The sequence below is a fragment of the Corvus kubaryi genome, unplaced genomic scaffold, assembly GCF_017639235.1.
Source record: "Corvus kubaryi isolate FWS band 111438036 unplaced genomic scaffold, C.kubaryi_AGA036_p1.0 split2-37374, whole genome shotgun sequence".
NCBI lineage: Eukaryota > Metazoa > Chordata > Aves > Passeriformes > Corvidae > Corvus > Corvus kubaryi.
In genome coordinates this window covers 4,288,684-4,303,079 of record NW_024582082.1, presented here as the reverse complement: position 1 = coordinate 4,303,079, position 14,396 = coordinate 4,288,684, and the positions used below count along the sequence as shown (strand labels likewise).

Genomic DNA, 14,396 nt, shown 5'->3' with positions numbered 1-14,396 from the left:
GGAAGAATTTGGATTCAAAGAAACCTGCACACACCTAATTGCACTCACAGGAGGCAGGGGCTGGTCTGATACAGGTTTGAGGCTCTTGGAAAGCTACACATGATTTTTCACCAAGATAAAGAGGAGAATGGAAAAAGTTGCAGCAATTACATCATATAAAATCCATCTTTCCCAACTGGTCTAGGGAACAGTTCTTGCCATTCCCTCCTACTGCACTTAGCCATTCAGGCTTCTGTTTGACACAGTAACATTTGCTTGGTGGAAATGGCTGCTATTTTCTTACCCTCCACAACTCCAACTCCAACACTGCTTCTTCTTGTGTTCATGGGAGCCACAAAAAACCACTCATTGGTTTTATAGCTATAGGCCTCAACTGATGCCAGACCTAGTTAAAAAGGGGATACACAGGTTTTCTAATTAAAAAAAAAGAGAAGAAAAAAAGATTGGTGTTGCACTTTCATCTGCCTTCCACCTCCTCCCAAGCCCGTAATTCCCACCATGCTCCTGCAATCCCACTCCCTAATCCCTTGCCTTTCAGGCTGGGACCAGCATGTCAATGCCACTTCTTCAGTGGCTGGAAAAACTGTTACCCCACCACCCCCACCCCGGGACTGCTGCCTCTCCAATGTGCTGAGGACACCAAAGTGAGCAGAGTCCAAATTCCAAGCCCAAAAGCCCCACGTCCTTTCAAGCATTATAAAATGTCCATGCAAAGGTTTAAAAATTCCCCCAGACCCTGCTGCAATAGTTAGTTCAGGGCTTAAACAAGTGGCAAAGCTTTACAGCAGAGGCAGAGGTGTGAATCTAAACACGCAGCTATGCCAAGATAAATCCCAGGCACACACACCCTGTAAGATGCCTTGCTAGTATTTTATTCATGTTGCTATGAAAAATTTAACTGAAACAAGGAAAAATCCCTTTTTAGCCCAGAAAAAAGCATAATCATTCAAAGAATGAGGCTGAAAGAACTGTATCACTGCAGAAAATAACAAGGGTGAGATTCTGTGCAATTACTGACGGGTCAGAACACGCACGTGGGTAGTTACAACACGTGCCAAACCCCATTCCTGGCTCCTTCTCTACAGAACCATAGAGGAAGGGCACAGGAACCTCTCTAAAGCTCTGCAATCTCTGCAGGGCCCCTGAAAACACTTTTTTTCGGGTCAGGCACTGCCTATTTTTTGCCCAGTCACCTACCAGTGCTGCCATCAAAGCCGCCCACTGCGTACAGGAGGTCATTGAGCACAGCGGCGCCCAGGGTGCTGCGTCTCTCCTGCATGCTGGCTATGGATGTCCACTGGTCCTTCACGCCGTCGTACACGTCCACCGTGCGCACCCGCAGCGACCCGTTAAAGCCCCCGACAGCATAGACATTGCCAGCCATGAACACCACACCTGAGAGAACAGGAGAGGGTCTTTGTAGCAAACAGTTTGGGAAGCGAGTAGGATCTGTCTAGATCCTGCTCACCTGCAGGCTGTGAAAGGCAGCTGGGAAGAGCAGAACACGGGCAAGGCCTTGGCGTTTTCTACAGGTTAAGCATGATAAAACACACGTGTCATATGGGAGGTGAAATGCACATAAAAACATGGCAGCATAAGGCACAGATGGAGCTCATGAGTAATTCCATGAGCCAGAGGGAACACCAAATGGTGAGCCACATTCACAACCCTGTCAGATGTTTTCAGAGGAACACTCCCAACTTAAAGATCTTCTCTCCATCACCCACTCCTCGGCACCAAGAGGGACTGACTCAGCACCTTTGGATTTTTCACTAGGAAGCCAGCAAGAAAAACTGGACCCCTGTGGGCTGCCAAGACAGCAAGGGGGGAGGAGGAGGGGAAACACTGATGGAGAAACAGCCAGGAGAGAGAGATGATGAAGGGAGACAGCAGCTATGGAGAGCTGACACGCAGGAGCAACCCCACCAGAGAGTAGAAAATCCACCTGAAGGGGAAGAGAAAGATGTCTGTAGGGAAAGAAGAGGAAGGAATGGCAAAAATAAAGAGCTGCTTGAGGCCAGGGACATAGAGGAAGGCTAAAGGGAGGACTAAGGACAACCACCCCGTGTTGAAGAGCTGCATTAGGAAAAGAAGGTTGCAGCAAAAGTTCCCGTTACCTGCTCTGCATCTCCGCGAGGGAAGCTCAGCAACCTGATCCCACCGCTCCTCCTCAAAATCATAGCACTCCACACTGCGAATGGCTTTGGGCGCCTGCCCACCCACCACAATCATCACCTGCAGAGGGAAGAGAAGAGCTAGAAAACCTCAGACATGACCCTGGGCAGCTGCTCTCTGCAAAGGAACCATCACCACAGCCTGCTCAAGAGCAGCTGCCAAAACGTGCTGCGGGCCAGCTAGAAGCCTCTGCAGGGACATTTATTTCAGGTAACTATATTTCAAGGGGGAAAAATTTATCTCCAATTTAATGCATGCTAAATACGGCCACCCCATTTACCCTTCCTCACTGTGTCCAAGGTGGGCAACTTGCCCAATTTCCCCTTGAAATACAAAACCTTTTGGCATCACAGCATACACAAGACTCACTGCAAAAGTATTTTTAAGTTAAGAAGATTCCAGCATAATTTCCACTGGCAGCCCACTGTTTAGTCATTATCTCCACGGTGGTGCTAAAAATAATCAATGCCACTTAGCAAATAAAACGTGACAGCTGTGGTGCCACCTGTGGGGAAGGCGACACTCAGGGAAATCACCAGAACTGTTCCGAATGGGGGGTCTGGGCTGCTGAAGGATGTGATTTATCAGCTTCATTAAGGCTTTTGGCTGCCACAGGTATTGAAGCAAATTCAGGAATTAAACTCTGAATTCCTTACAGGTAGGGAAGAGCTATGTGATGGTGATCAAGGGCAATCTCAGGAGCACAAGAACCGCTCTGCTGGGTCAGGCTAAGGGCTCATCCAGCCCCAGACTCCACTCCCAGCAACAGCAAGGGGTGGACACTGGTGGGAAAGTGAGAAGACCAGAAGACCTGGACAGCACACAGTGTGGTCCTTCCCAAATCTGCCCTATCTGCTGCCAGAAGATAAACTCCCCACGGCCATGGATGTCAGCGGCCTGCAGCTCTGCACTCGAGGGTGCCCACTGCTCTGAGCCCCAGCTGGGCACTGCGAACCAACACCTGCACAGGCAGCCAGCCCCCAAAACACCTGCACTGACAAGCAGCTGGACCTGCACTTTGTTCAGCACACATTTCATTCAACCTTCCACAGCCACCAAGAGGGAGGATTTGCTGCCCTTATCACAGCAAATCAGCCGGACAAACATTACCCAAGACAATCTGACTTTTACAAGGCCAAGGAGCTAGAAACAAGATACGGGGCTTCAAATATAGATAAAGAGTAGATGGAAAACTGGCTTTAGCCTCTGCAAGGCAGCTGGGAGTAGCTGAGGAGATAAGATCATCACTTGAGGTCACTTGTGTAACAAACTCAACTCCAAGCAGAGTTGCTTTAAAAGTAGAGTGCTAGACAGCAACTTAAAGAATTTGAAGAGCATGGAAATAGTGGCCTGCTTGATCTACGAAGATGAGAACATGATACTAGAAACCAAATTGAGTCTAAATTAACAGTCTGACTACTGGTTGTGTAACAGTCTCCCACGGCAACCTGCAGGGCTTCACACGATTACAGAATTAAGGGATTTCACAGCAGACAATAATCCCTCATCAGCGGGACCAACAGGCCAGATGAAAGTTTCTCTCTCTGTAACAGGATTGCTGAAAGATCATCACCTTTTTCCCTTTCTTCACAGTTCAAAAGAAGGGAGGAGAAACCTGCAGAAGATTTGGGTTTGTACTCATAGGTCATGCTATAAAAGATGTTGAGAAGCTCTGAACTCACTGATTTGCTGTTCCTTTTATCCCTAACTACTTCAGTCCTTGAATAAGGGCCATGTCAGCCCTTCATGATACCCCCAAAGCTGTGTTCTACCAACTTCATCTCAGCCAACAGCAGGCAGGAAGGACACTGACACACGCTGCCACATGCTGCAAAACCATGATTTCTCAATGGACAGTCCAGTATCCAAATATCAGAAACAGCACAGATCTCATACACATGCCACAAATCAATCTCATTATCATTTGTGCTTGGAAGAATAACACACTGTGGTTTTGATGTCTTAGAATCTCCAAATGCTTACTAACAACTTCAGCGGCAGTCTCTTGAGAGACATTGTGCCAAACTGTGTTTATCTCTGGGGCACAGGGAAAAGTTCCTGCGGTCATTTTTTTCTCCACTAATAAAGTGGTGGCTGGAGCATCACACGCCTGTGGGATAAATATGGGGAGTAACAAGGATTATTTATTCAGTTGCTGCTTTGAGTCTATTGAAATTCACTTCAGACTTCCTGCCCATGGGGCTGGGTGCTGTTGTTTCCTGCTTTCCTGGCTTCTGATTATGGATACAGGAAACAAAGAGACACCTACTGTGACCCTCCTCAGCAGGGCTCCACAACTCTTACCAGCCAGCAACAACCTCAGCCAGCCCTCCCAACACTCCAGCAGCTGCCTGCAGCCACCCCATGGGTCAGAGAGCCACCAAACCACTTGTGGCTGACAAAATGTTTCAAGAGCAGAGATATTCCTTCCCCTAAGGGTTTATCTAAGTTTATCCAACTTAATTATGTTTCCTTGCTGGGCACAGGCAATGCCAGAAGAGGGAGTAAAACACTTCAAAGCACAATCACTGAGTTAGTAAAAGTAACACGGCAAGTTCTTGAGCTCCTGTAAAAGACTGAAAATGCCACCAGGAACAGGGGGTGAGGTGACACAAAGTGATGAGCTCAGCTTACCTTTGGCAAGCTAACAGGAGTCCTTGGCTTTGTCCTGGGATTCTTTATCAGTTGCCTTTGATCCAGAGGAAGCAAATGATATTTCATGGCCTCGATAAGGAAGTCTTTACAGGTGTTGTTATTCTTGATCAAAGCTTCTTCTTCGACTGTCTGAGAACATGCACACACAACAAAGATCATTTAAACTGGCACGGGTCACAAGGAGCTTTGTGGAAAGAACATGCAACCTGGAATTTCCCTTTCAAAGTACCAGCATTAAAAAAAAATATATATGCAGGAGACAGACTTCCAACTCTTTCCAAAGAAACACATGCAGTAACATCCAAGCTTCTCACTGTTTCCCAAGATCACTCACAAGAAGTGAGTCTTTTTTCACCCTCTGCCAAACACTGGATTCAGCAGAGAATTCACCAGGACTCTGGATACAAAATAAGTAATTTCTTTTATCTGAGTCAGAATTTTTAAGGACAGGCAATATCTGTTATTTCATCAGATGAAAGAAAAGGAAAAAAAATATCATGGGTTCATCTTGGGAATACCAATTTTATGCCAATTGTACTGACTTTTTTAGACACATGATAAAAGCATAGTAGTCAAAGAGCCCATATGCCAACCCCTTCTCTGGGAATTCTCAGCTCATTATCTAGGCCCAGATCCCAGGAATTAATTTATGAAGAACAATCTCCAAGTCAGACTGAGTCAGAGAGTGTCTCCCCTGCCAGCCACACAGACCCATATGTATGCACACCACACATCTTAAGCTAAAATTACCACACGTGATGTGTTTCCATTATGTTGTTTTACCTGTGCATGAGATAAAAAAGCTGCACAAGCTTGTAACATCACCAGCTTGGTATTTCTGGGGTGGAAAATCACAAGATATTAACTTATCATTTTTTTTTAATCAATGTTTCCCCTAGAGGGGCAGGAGCTCTGCTCTCAGCATTGCCTGGCAGAGCACAGGTCCCATTTACAAGAAGGTTTCTGAAGCACGCATTGATTTCAGAGTCCACTCAGTTTTTGCCTTTATTCTTCTGTTTACAGACTCAGCAACAGACCAAATTACCCATCTCACAAAGAAACAGCCAAGCCACTGATTAAGGAGCAACCAGCAGCTTAAGTGCAAGTATTAATGACTTCTTTGCAGACTAACCTGTACCAGGTAATCTCTGGGCAAAAGGGGCAGGCGAACATGCTCCATCAGCTTAGCCATGTGCTCTAAGCGAGATTCCTTCTCATAATTTATCCAAGAGATAACTGCTTCAAAGACCTACACAGATAAAGTACAATTAAATGGGGAAGAAAGAACTGCCTTGCACAGTCACCCACCCAAAATCAGAAGCATGGTGATTTTAGAGCACCGAAGGAAGGGGGTGCAAGATCTCTATCAAGCAGATGAAAAAGTTGTGACTGCACAGAGCACAAGCAGCACTGTAGCAGAGAGCTGAGCTGACTATGCATGTTAACAAGCAACTTCACATCTAGATGTGCTGTATCACTCCCAGAGCTAAGTGCGTGCCCAGAACAATCATATACCTCTTGGACATTAGCACTGGAAGGCAGCCAGGAAACTTAATGAGCCTGCTGACATTTGCACTGGACATTATTCATGAAATCAACCACAACAATTACTCCTGATAACAGAGATCTCCCTCCTCCAGGAGCCTTTTGGCCACACAAAGTCACTATGCTCATATTTAACCACTGCACCAGTTCCACCAGCCCCCAGAAACCAGGAAGTCTTGAGGACAAGGTTCCCACACGGGACAAGCCCTGCCTGCAGCCATGGAGCCTCTGCACTGCGTGCATTTCACTGCTAAAAATACTCAGATACTCCAGCTGGGAAACAAAGGCACACCAGGCTTCTAGCCTGAACCAAAATCTAGTTTTACTTCCAGATCCAACTGGTTGAGATAAGCATCCAGAGCTGGAGTCCATGACGAAGTGCTCACAAACAGCCCCATGGGCAGAGCCCTCGCGACGCACAGGCGCGGGAGAAGCGTCCTATGCGGGCTCCTGTATGAATATGCATGTGCTTATATAACTGTGAGCCTCACTCACAAAAGAAAGGTCTAAAAACGTCACCAGGAGTGGGAAAAGCTTCCTGAAACCCCCAGCAAGGCAGGAAGAGGGGCTGATGCAGTCTCAGATGCTGCACAGCAGGATCTGGATCACTGCAGTGGAGCTTCCCCACAAAAAGAGAATTAAATTCTGACACATAACTCACATCCAGGCAACACTCCCCAAGCTCTCTCACTGCCCAGTTACCCAGGGGTGCTGAGCAGAGGCCCTGTCTGTCCTGTGCTTCCCCCCAAAAGCATCCCTGACCCTTCCCTCCAGCATACCAGGCAAGTGCCCTTGGTTTCAGCTTCCTTCCGGGGTCACCAAATGGTCAGGACAATTTGCACAGATAATTATTTCTTTCTTTCCATCCCTCCCATCACTCCCCAAGAAACCATTTTGTTTGGTCCAAGGTCACTAATTTGACAAAATCAACCAAAAATGAGGGCACCATCTTTCCATCTTGAATTGTTGATGGTAAATGTATTTGCAGGAGGCCTTGGCAGACATCCTGCCATGAAGGAGATGCAGAGCAGAAAGGGGGTTTTTCCTCTTAGGCTAAACTATATACTTTTAAAATGCAGTAAAGCACCAGCCTCATTTCCTGTGCCAACAAAGCTCCTGCTGAACTGTTTGGAATTCAGGACACTGCAATGAGGATTTAAGCAACACAACAGGGAGCGGTGTAATCAAACTGCAGCAAATGCTGAGGAGAATAACTACTGCAGAGCCTTTAAGTATTTTAAAATTAAAATAAATAAGCAAACCAACATTTTAACTTTGGCTATGAGGCCTCTAAAGTAGAAACTGGGTTGTTGTGAGATTTTTTTTTTAATTGCAAATGAGTGTGGAAGGAGGATAAAGCAAATGTTTAGCCGACAAACAGGCTTTTCATTAACCTCTTCTGCACAAAGGCTGAGCTGCAGAACAGGTCACAGGGCTGGGACATACCCAGCTACAGGTCAGGAGGACAGTGAACAAGTCTAAAGGAAGGTAAGGCAAATGTGCACTGGGAACAAGCTGCTTCCTTGGTGCTCGAGTCTACTCCTGAGTTAGGCAAGCACTGATGCTTCCCTGCTGTGCCTACTCTAAAAATAATTATATTTTTTTTAAAATATCAGATTCTGGCACCTTCCATTGGCTCCAATTCCTAATTCCATGAGAAGAGGGGAAAAGGCTTCAATCCAAGACAGCAATATCTCTATTTAAAGGCCACATCTGTTTCCACTCCTGCCATGCCCTCCCTCCACACGCTGTGCCCGCTGCAGACCCCGAGCAGCTGCTGCTGCTCCCCCGAGATTCTCCAGCCATGCAGGACCTGCTGCCAGGGTGGGATGGACAAAGCAGTTGCCCACACAGCTTGATTTAGAGCCGAGGCACAGGCTGAGGTAGCAGCTGGCACCTGTCTGGCTGCAGGAGCAGTCCCAAGCTTGGGAGAAGTAAATTTCCCACTCTATGGAGCAGAAAGGTAAAAGGCTAGAATATCCCCTCTCTGCGTACTGCCTAAGGAAAGAGCAAGCCCAGATGTTCTCCCAGCCTCTCCAGCCAAAAATCCATTTGTTAGAGATTCCCAAGAGTGAGGACCAAACCTTGCATAAGCTTCTGCTGCATGTCAGCAGCATGAGACAATGAATCAATTACCAGACTCTGTGTAGAATCCCCAATCCAAAAATCCCAACCCTTTAAAAAATTTCATCAGCCACTGTTCTGAGTTGGCAGGAGACCATTCTCAAGTGTCCCCCCCCCCTTCATACAACTTTAATAAATAACAAATAAATATTATTTTAATATCTTTTTTTAGCTTGCAAACAGTAAAAAGAGCCAATTAGGTCAGGTACAAAAAACATTAATAAAACTGTCTTCCAAGTACTGTACTCAGCTATAGCAGAACGAGCAAGCAGGGACAACAAACCTCTGCCCTGTTCTGAAATGGCCTGTGTAACTGCAGAGGCTACGACAAGGAGGACAGAAGAGAAAGGAGGAGAATCTTTGAGTGATGAGGAAATGCTGTCACCATTTTACAATTAAAATAGGTTTCTGTGCTAGCAGAGAATTTTTGTCATCCTGATGGCCTAGGGATATAAATAAGCCACAATTGGTGAAGATAAGGATATATTTTATTAGGCCAATTGGTATTAGTTGGGGGATGGCAAAGGAAGGGGAGAACACACAAGTTCCTGAGGCATTCCAAAGGCAATTCTCCCTCCCTGATCCTGGCAGGACTTGGCTCTAACACTTCCCAATGATCCAGGGATAGCAGTGCTCTGGCTCACAGGGTGCAGTACATGTATGAGACACAGCAAGAACAAGAACGAGAAAAGGTCTTGTGAAATCTGGCTGTGACAATTAAGCTCCCAGATTTCTGAAGTATTTTGCACATGCATATACACAGATATACCTGTGTGTATGTGTACACTGGTATACACACATATGTACTTTTATATAATTTGTTTTATAATATATATCTCAAATATTAACAGATAGGAAGAATAAAGATGAGGAAAGTGGCTTGTCTGCCATGAAGTTAACATGAAACAGCAGCCTATGAGTCTGTCCTCAATTTCCCACACTTCTTTGAACTCCAGCACATTTCATGTTAATGTTCCATTACCATTTTCTGCCTCTCTCCTGTTATTCAGATCTATTGTTTTGAATGTGCAGCTTATGCTTACATTTCCTTCCACTGCCTTGCATTCTCAACAATCTTTTCTTTTACAAGTTCTTTTACAATCAGCTAAAGAAATACTGCGTTTGATTGTGTAAAGCTCAGATGAGGGAAGGGGCATGTTGATTCCCCTGGGCACAAGGCCAATAAAAGCTTCTGAACAATGCTGCACAGGACTGGAAAAAATTGGTTACTAAACTTGCACTTCCCTTTGCAGGCTGCTTGGCTCAGGCAAAGTGATTCTGTTGTGAGTCCGTGCCATTTGTCATTTCCCTTCCTGGCCCTGCCCGAGTGGCACCTCACAGCCCTGCCAGGCGCCCCTGCCAGCGGAAACGCGCGCCTGGATCCTCCGAGTTTGCTGGCTCAGGATCAGCAGGGAGCATCCCTGTGTCCACACCTCACACGGAGCAGGATTTCTGGCAAGTTTTACAGTCCCTATGGGCCCAAGCACCTGCGTGTCTGCAGCCCAGAGGGGCTGAGCAGGAGGAGAGCGCACATGAGGATGTGCAGCCCAGCCAGCAGCACCGCCATACCCAGGTGCAGCCTCATCCCACCCAAACACAGGCATCCAACAAGGGCACTGAAGTTACTAATCACACAACCCTCAAGCTCTCCTGTAGCCTCTCATAAGTGACCATTTACATTTAGGAATGTGGTTTAGTGGTGGACCTGGCAGTGCTGAATTAGTGGTTGGATTCAATGATCTTAAATGTCTTTTCCAACCTTAATGATTCTGTGACTTTACAGTCTCCCCACAGTGACAATTTGGAGGTGAGCTGAAGGACTGGAGGTACATGCCTGTCCCCAGAAACCTGCAGCAGGGTATACAAGAAGCTCAGACCAGAGAATGGGGCTGGAGTTCACCAAGCACCATAATCAGTGGTCACCCTCCTCCCAAAGACTCCAGACTACACCAGATGTGCTGAATGTTTCAACCACAAAACAGTATCAACCAGTGCCTTTTTCCCCTCTTTCATTAAAAACACTGAAGATGCTAGAAAAATATTTCCTTCCTTCCTTTTGGTTCCAGGCTTCCTTTTGTTGTTCTATCTAACATGAAAGAGAAGTCAATATTCCTCCTTGGCCTAATGAAATTCACTTTTTTTTGAGGTTTTACAGCAGGTATTAAATGCATTACACAACAGCAGATGGGAGTTTTCTAGTTTTCCAGAGAGGGAAAGTAGCTGGTTCTGAGCCCCAGGGCTTTTGGAGTGATATGGATCTGAGAGTCATAACTTCCTGCAAAGAACAACCAAGTGAAGGTCATTTTTATGTGTTTTTAGGATTCACATTATTTTAATTTTCCTTTCCACATGATCTCTGTTGGAGAATGGCCCCTAAGGAGCATATCATGATAACAGTTCCTGGTGTAAGATCTAGAAACATTCCAGCACTCTTACATTCACTCTTGCTATACAATTTACTGTACCTTTTCTTCAGAGGAGACTGTGAGCTTGTCACTTGATATTAAACTGCAAACCTGGTCCAGACTAAGGCTAAGAAATTCTTCTCCTAGCATCACCTCAGGGAAGTGCTGCTCTGTTCAACAAATGAAAAGGGGGAACAGAAAATTATAATGAAATCCATGTTTTCAGTCAATGGAAGGACCACAGCATTCAGAGAACAGCTCTTGTCACAGCTCTGAGCCCCTGAGACAAACCCACGGCGTCTGTGTGTGGAACACAAACAAACCAGCCTCAGAGCAGGAGAACAAAATCTGATGTTGTTTCAGGTAGCACCTGCCCCATGACACACTTTCATAAATTATACTGAACTTCCTGAAAAGCCACTGAGAGTCTTCCAGTGGCAAATACAGTTGGAAGTGGCAATTGAGACAAGAGCTAATGTCCAAAGTAGTAAATAACCTGGCCACCTCAAGATTCAGTTCTTGCCCACTTCAACAGGCTAGACAGCATCAGATCTGCTCAGTACCTGGGTCTAACTCCACAAGGGTCCCTGGTATTTGTATGTACTCCAAGGAAGGCCCATCTTTAACACTAATCAGTTTGGTTCATATGCCCAGCAATAGTGAGGGGTCCCAGGGCATCCAGCTGAACCTGTGTGTGCACAGGTACACGGAGAGGTGGGCAAGGGGGATCTTCATCCCATGCATGCACATGGCAACAGCTCTCCCCTCCTTCCACCTTTTACTGCCTTGCCTCAATAACGTGAATTTAACCTTTTTCCTGCTCCAAACCCTCAGCACCCAACTTCCCAGTCATTTTCCCCTTTCCACTTAAGCCTGCAATTGTATAAACTTCTATTTCTCCCTTTTTTGCCTCCAGACCCCTCCAGACTGTAACTCTGGGAACCAGTTGAAAACAAAATGCACTTTACTGAATATAACCCCAAGCTGGAAGTATTATGACTGAGCATCATCAAATCTGTCAAGCTTTATATCTAGCCAAAAGGCACATGAAATAATCACTTCCTAAAAAATAATTTCTAGGTCAAATATGTCATTAGCCAGTTGCAGCAATTTTAGTTCTGCAAGAATTTCTTACATATACTGCCAATTTAATCTCACCTGTCGTTTGCTAAGTCCCATTTATCTTTGGCTGAATTACAGAAACATGAATCTCAGACACTTTATCTGAAGCAGCTCCTTTCAAGTTCTGATTCTGCAGCTTTGAGAAGCTCAGACTCCTGTATCCAAAGAGCTCCCTCCGCAGCAAGATCTGCCTTGAGTTTTCACGTCTGCAAAGTGCTTTGCCTGACAAAAAGCAGCACCACAGGGACATGAGCTGGCATAACTTACATAGAGGAGTTTTTTGGGGGCCCTGAACAACCCCTCACCAAAGCTGTTGCTGCAGAGTTGGAGCTGGACTCGACCAGACTTAGACTCTCCCAGTCACAGACCCTCCTTGGTCTACTGAGGAACAAAGCCCCACAGCTAAGACAAAGGCTCTGATTAAAAATAGCAGCATGTGGATAAAGTTTAATACTCTGTTATGCTGGAAATATATAAATGATCTAATGAACTCTTTTGGCCTTAAATACTTAAGAGGCAGGAAACACTCCCCACACAATAAGCTGGATGCACCCTGGCTTCTGGACAAAATCTCATATTCATTCATTCTGGACTTGCATCTGGCAGCAGAAAGGTATTTGATCTCTTGTTATTAGTTGGAAGCAAGGAAGAATATTTACTGATTTTAAGAAAGTAACTGGTGCCTGCATCAAGAAGGCTCCTCTACCTACTGAAGTTATCCACTGGCCAGGACTCAGCATTTCTCAAGTAACTGAGCTCATGCACACATGGACTTTTGAGCTTGGGGACTTCTGTCTTGGTTTAAGGCTGTTACATAAACAACATCGTGAAAAGAATTTTAATGGCAGTTTTATTAATGGAGTTCCATTAACATTACATGGGCTGCTGTACTAACTGGGACTTATGAAGGCCAATAAAACAACAAAGCAGACCTTCTAATTGCCAAACAACCAAATAAATATACTGTGAATGCACTGCTTGTTGGGTTAAAGATTAAACACGGCCTGGAAGCAAGGATAATGAGATATTACAAGCAAGCTTTTATACAATTAACCATTCCTTCCAGGGTACCTTTTTCTCTGGGGGATAATACAGCCAGAGCAGCTGAAAAGGTTTAGTTTTATTTGCAGGAGAATAGGGGAGGACTCAGTGGACACATTTTTATTCTACTGAGCCTATTTATAGTTCAATTAAGGACAAAATTGTGAAAAAGGAAAATGTTGCAGGACAGAGCAGGTGCTCTGGGAGACAGCAGGTGTATGTGTGCCTACACAAATTATCAGAAAACAGAAAAACAAACTGAGAAAAAACTATCAGCTTCTCCCAAGCAGAGGTCAAGGGCAACTCTGCTGGAGGAGACTGGAAAGTGCTGGGGAATTCAGAGCTTGGGGCTGCCTGAAACAGCTTCACATTTATGATGTAGAGGAGAAATGCTGAAAGCCATTGCCGGCACTTCCATATTGCAGCCAAACACATTTACTCCCAAAGAAGCATAAGCCTATCCTCCCTTGGGGTAAGGGGCCATTGCTGCACAGATCAGAGCCTCAGACTGCATGGCAATTTTAGCTGAGTGTTCCAACTCCCACCCAGAGGATTTAATTTTGCCCAGTGCCATTTATTCCCACAATGGAAATGCCCAGCATTGCTACTGCTCTCCCAGGGCAGGTCCCATGGGGGGGACACCAGCACACCAACACTGAGCTGTTGAACAGGCACACCAAGAGCTTGCTAGGATCACACTCAGGAACTGTTTTGTGGTCTGACATCCAGAGGATAAGGGTGTTTTACCTCCTACGGTGCTCCCCTGCGACCGAACCACATTTCCCAACTTGCAGCATCACAGAAAGTTGCAAGCCCAGAACTAAATAAAATATTCCCTTCCTGTTCTAATACCAGAAGTCTGAAGAGACCAACCAGGATGGGCTCAGCCTCGGAGCTGCTGTAGCTGGAGGCAGGGTTAGCTCCACACCCAGACCCCCTCCCCTCACCTGCGTAGGCGTTGGCCTGCTGCAGCAGCTCGGTGCAGGCGTGCACGTCGGCAAAAGCGCGGATGCCAAGGCAGTTCGTGGGATGCAGCTGGGACTGAAGGAAGTCACAACAGTTTTTTCTAACATCCATCAGTTGCAATAAACTAGCAGCTGGCAACAAAACCTGCAAAGGCGCGAGAGGGGAACAAGAGTGAGCAACAGGGAGTGATTCACAGCTCGCACAAATTGGAGGCAATTCCCCTTCAACCCTGTGGGGTTACGAGAAGGGAGGTTCAAGTCTTAGCTCTACCATATGGAGAAGATCCCTGTTCATGCCCTGAGACATGAAAATGGCTATCCCACACTGGGCTATAAGTGGAACTCTTCTCACAGCTTCTCCCCA

The 14,396-nt window shown here is 45.9% G+C and overlaps 1 protein-coding gene across 2 annotated transcripts in view; it reads right to left on the bottom strand.

Annotated features, from left to right (window-relative positions):
* Window positions 1–14,396, bottom strand: part of KLHL3 (kelch like family member 3) — a 51,086-nt gene that overhangs the window by 10,947 nt on the left and 25,743 nt on the right. For both annotated transcript variants that reach the window (XM_042014510.1, XM_042014511.1), the window contains exons 5-11: window positions 14,015–14,177; window positions 10,965–11,074; window positions 5,963–6,079; window positions 4,810–4,959; window positions 2,118–2,235; window positions 1,198–1,395; window positions 284–385 (exon numbers count right to left, since the gene is read on the bottom strand). In XM_042014510.1, the coding sequence (XP_041870444.1) occupies window positions 284–385; window positions 1,198–1,395; window positions 2,118–2,235; window positions 4,810–4,959; window positions 5,963–6,079; window positions 10,965–11,074; window positions 14,015–14,177 (958 nt within the window). The remainder of the gene's footprint in view (window positions 1–283; window positions 386–1,197; window positions 1,396–2,117; window positions 2,236–4,809; window positions 4,960–5,962; window positions 6,080–10,964; window positions 11,075–14,014; window positions 14,178–14,396) is intronic.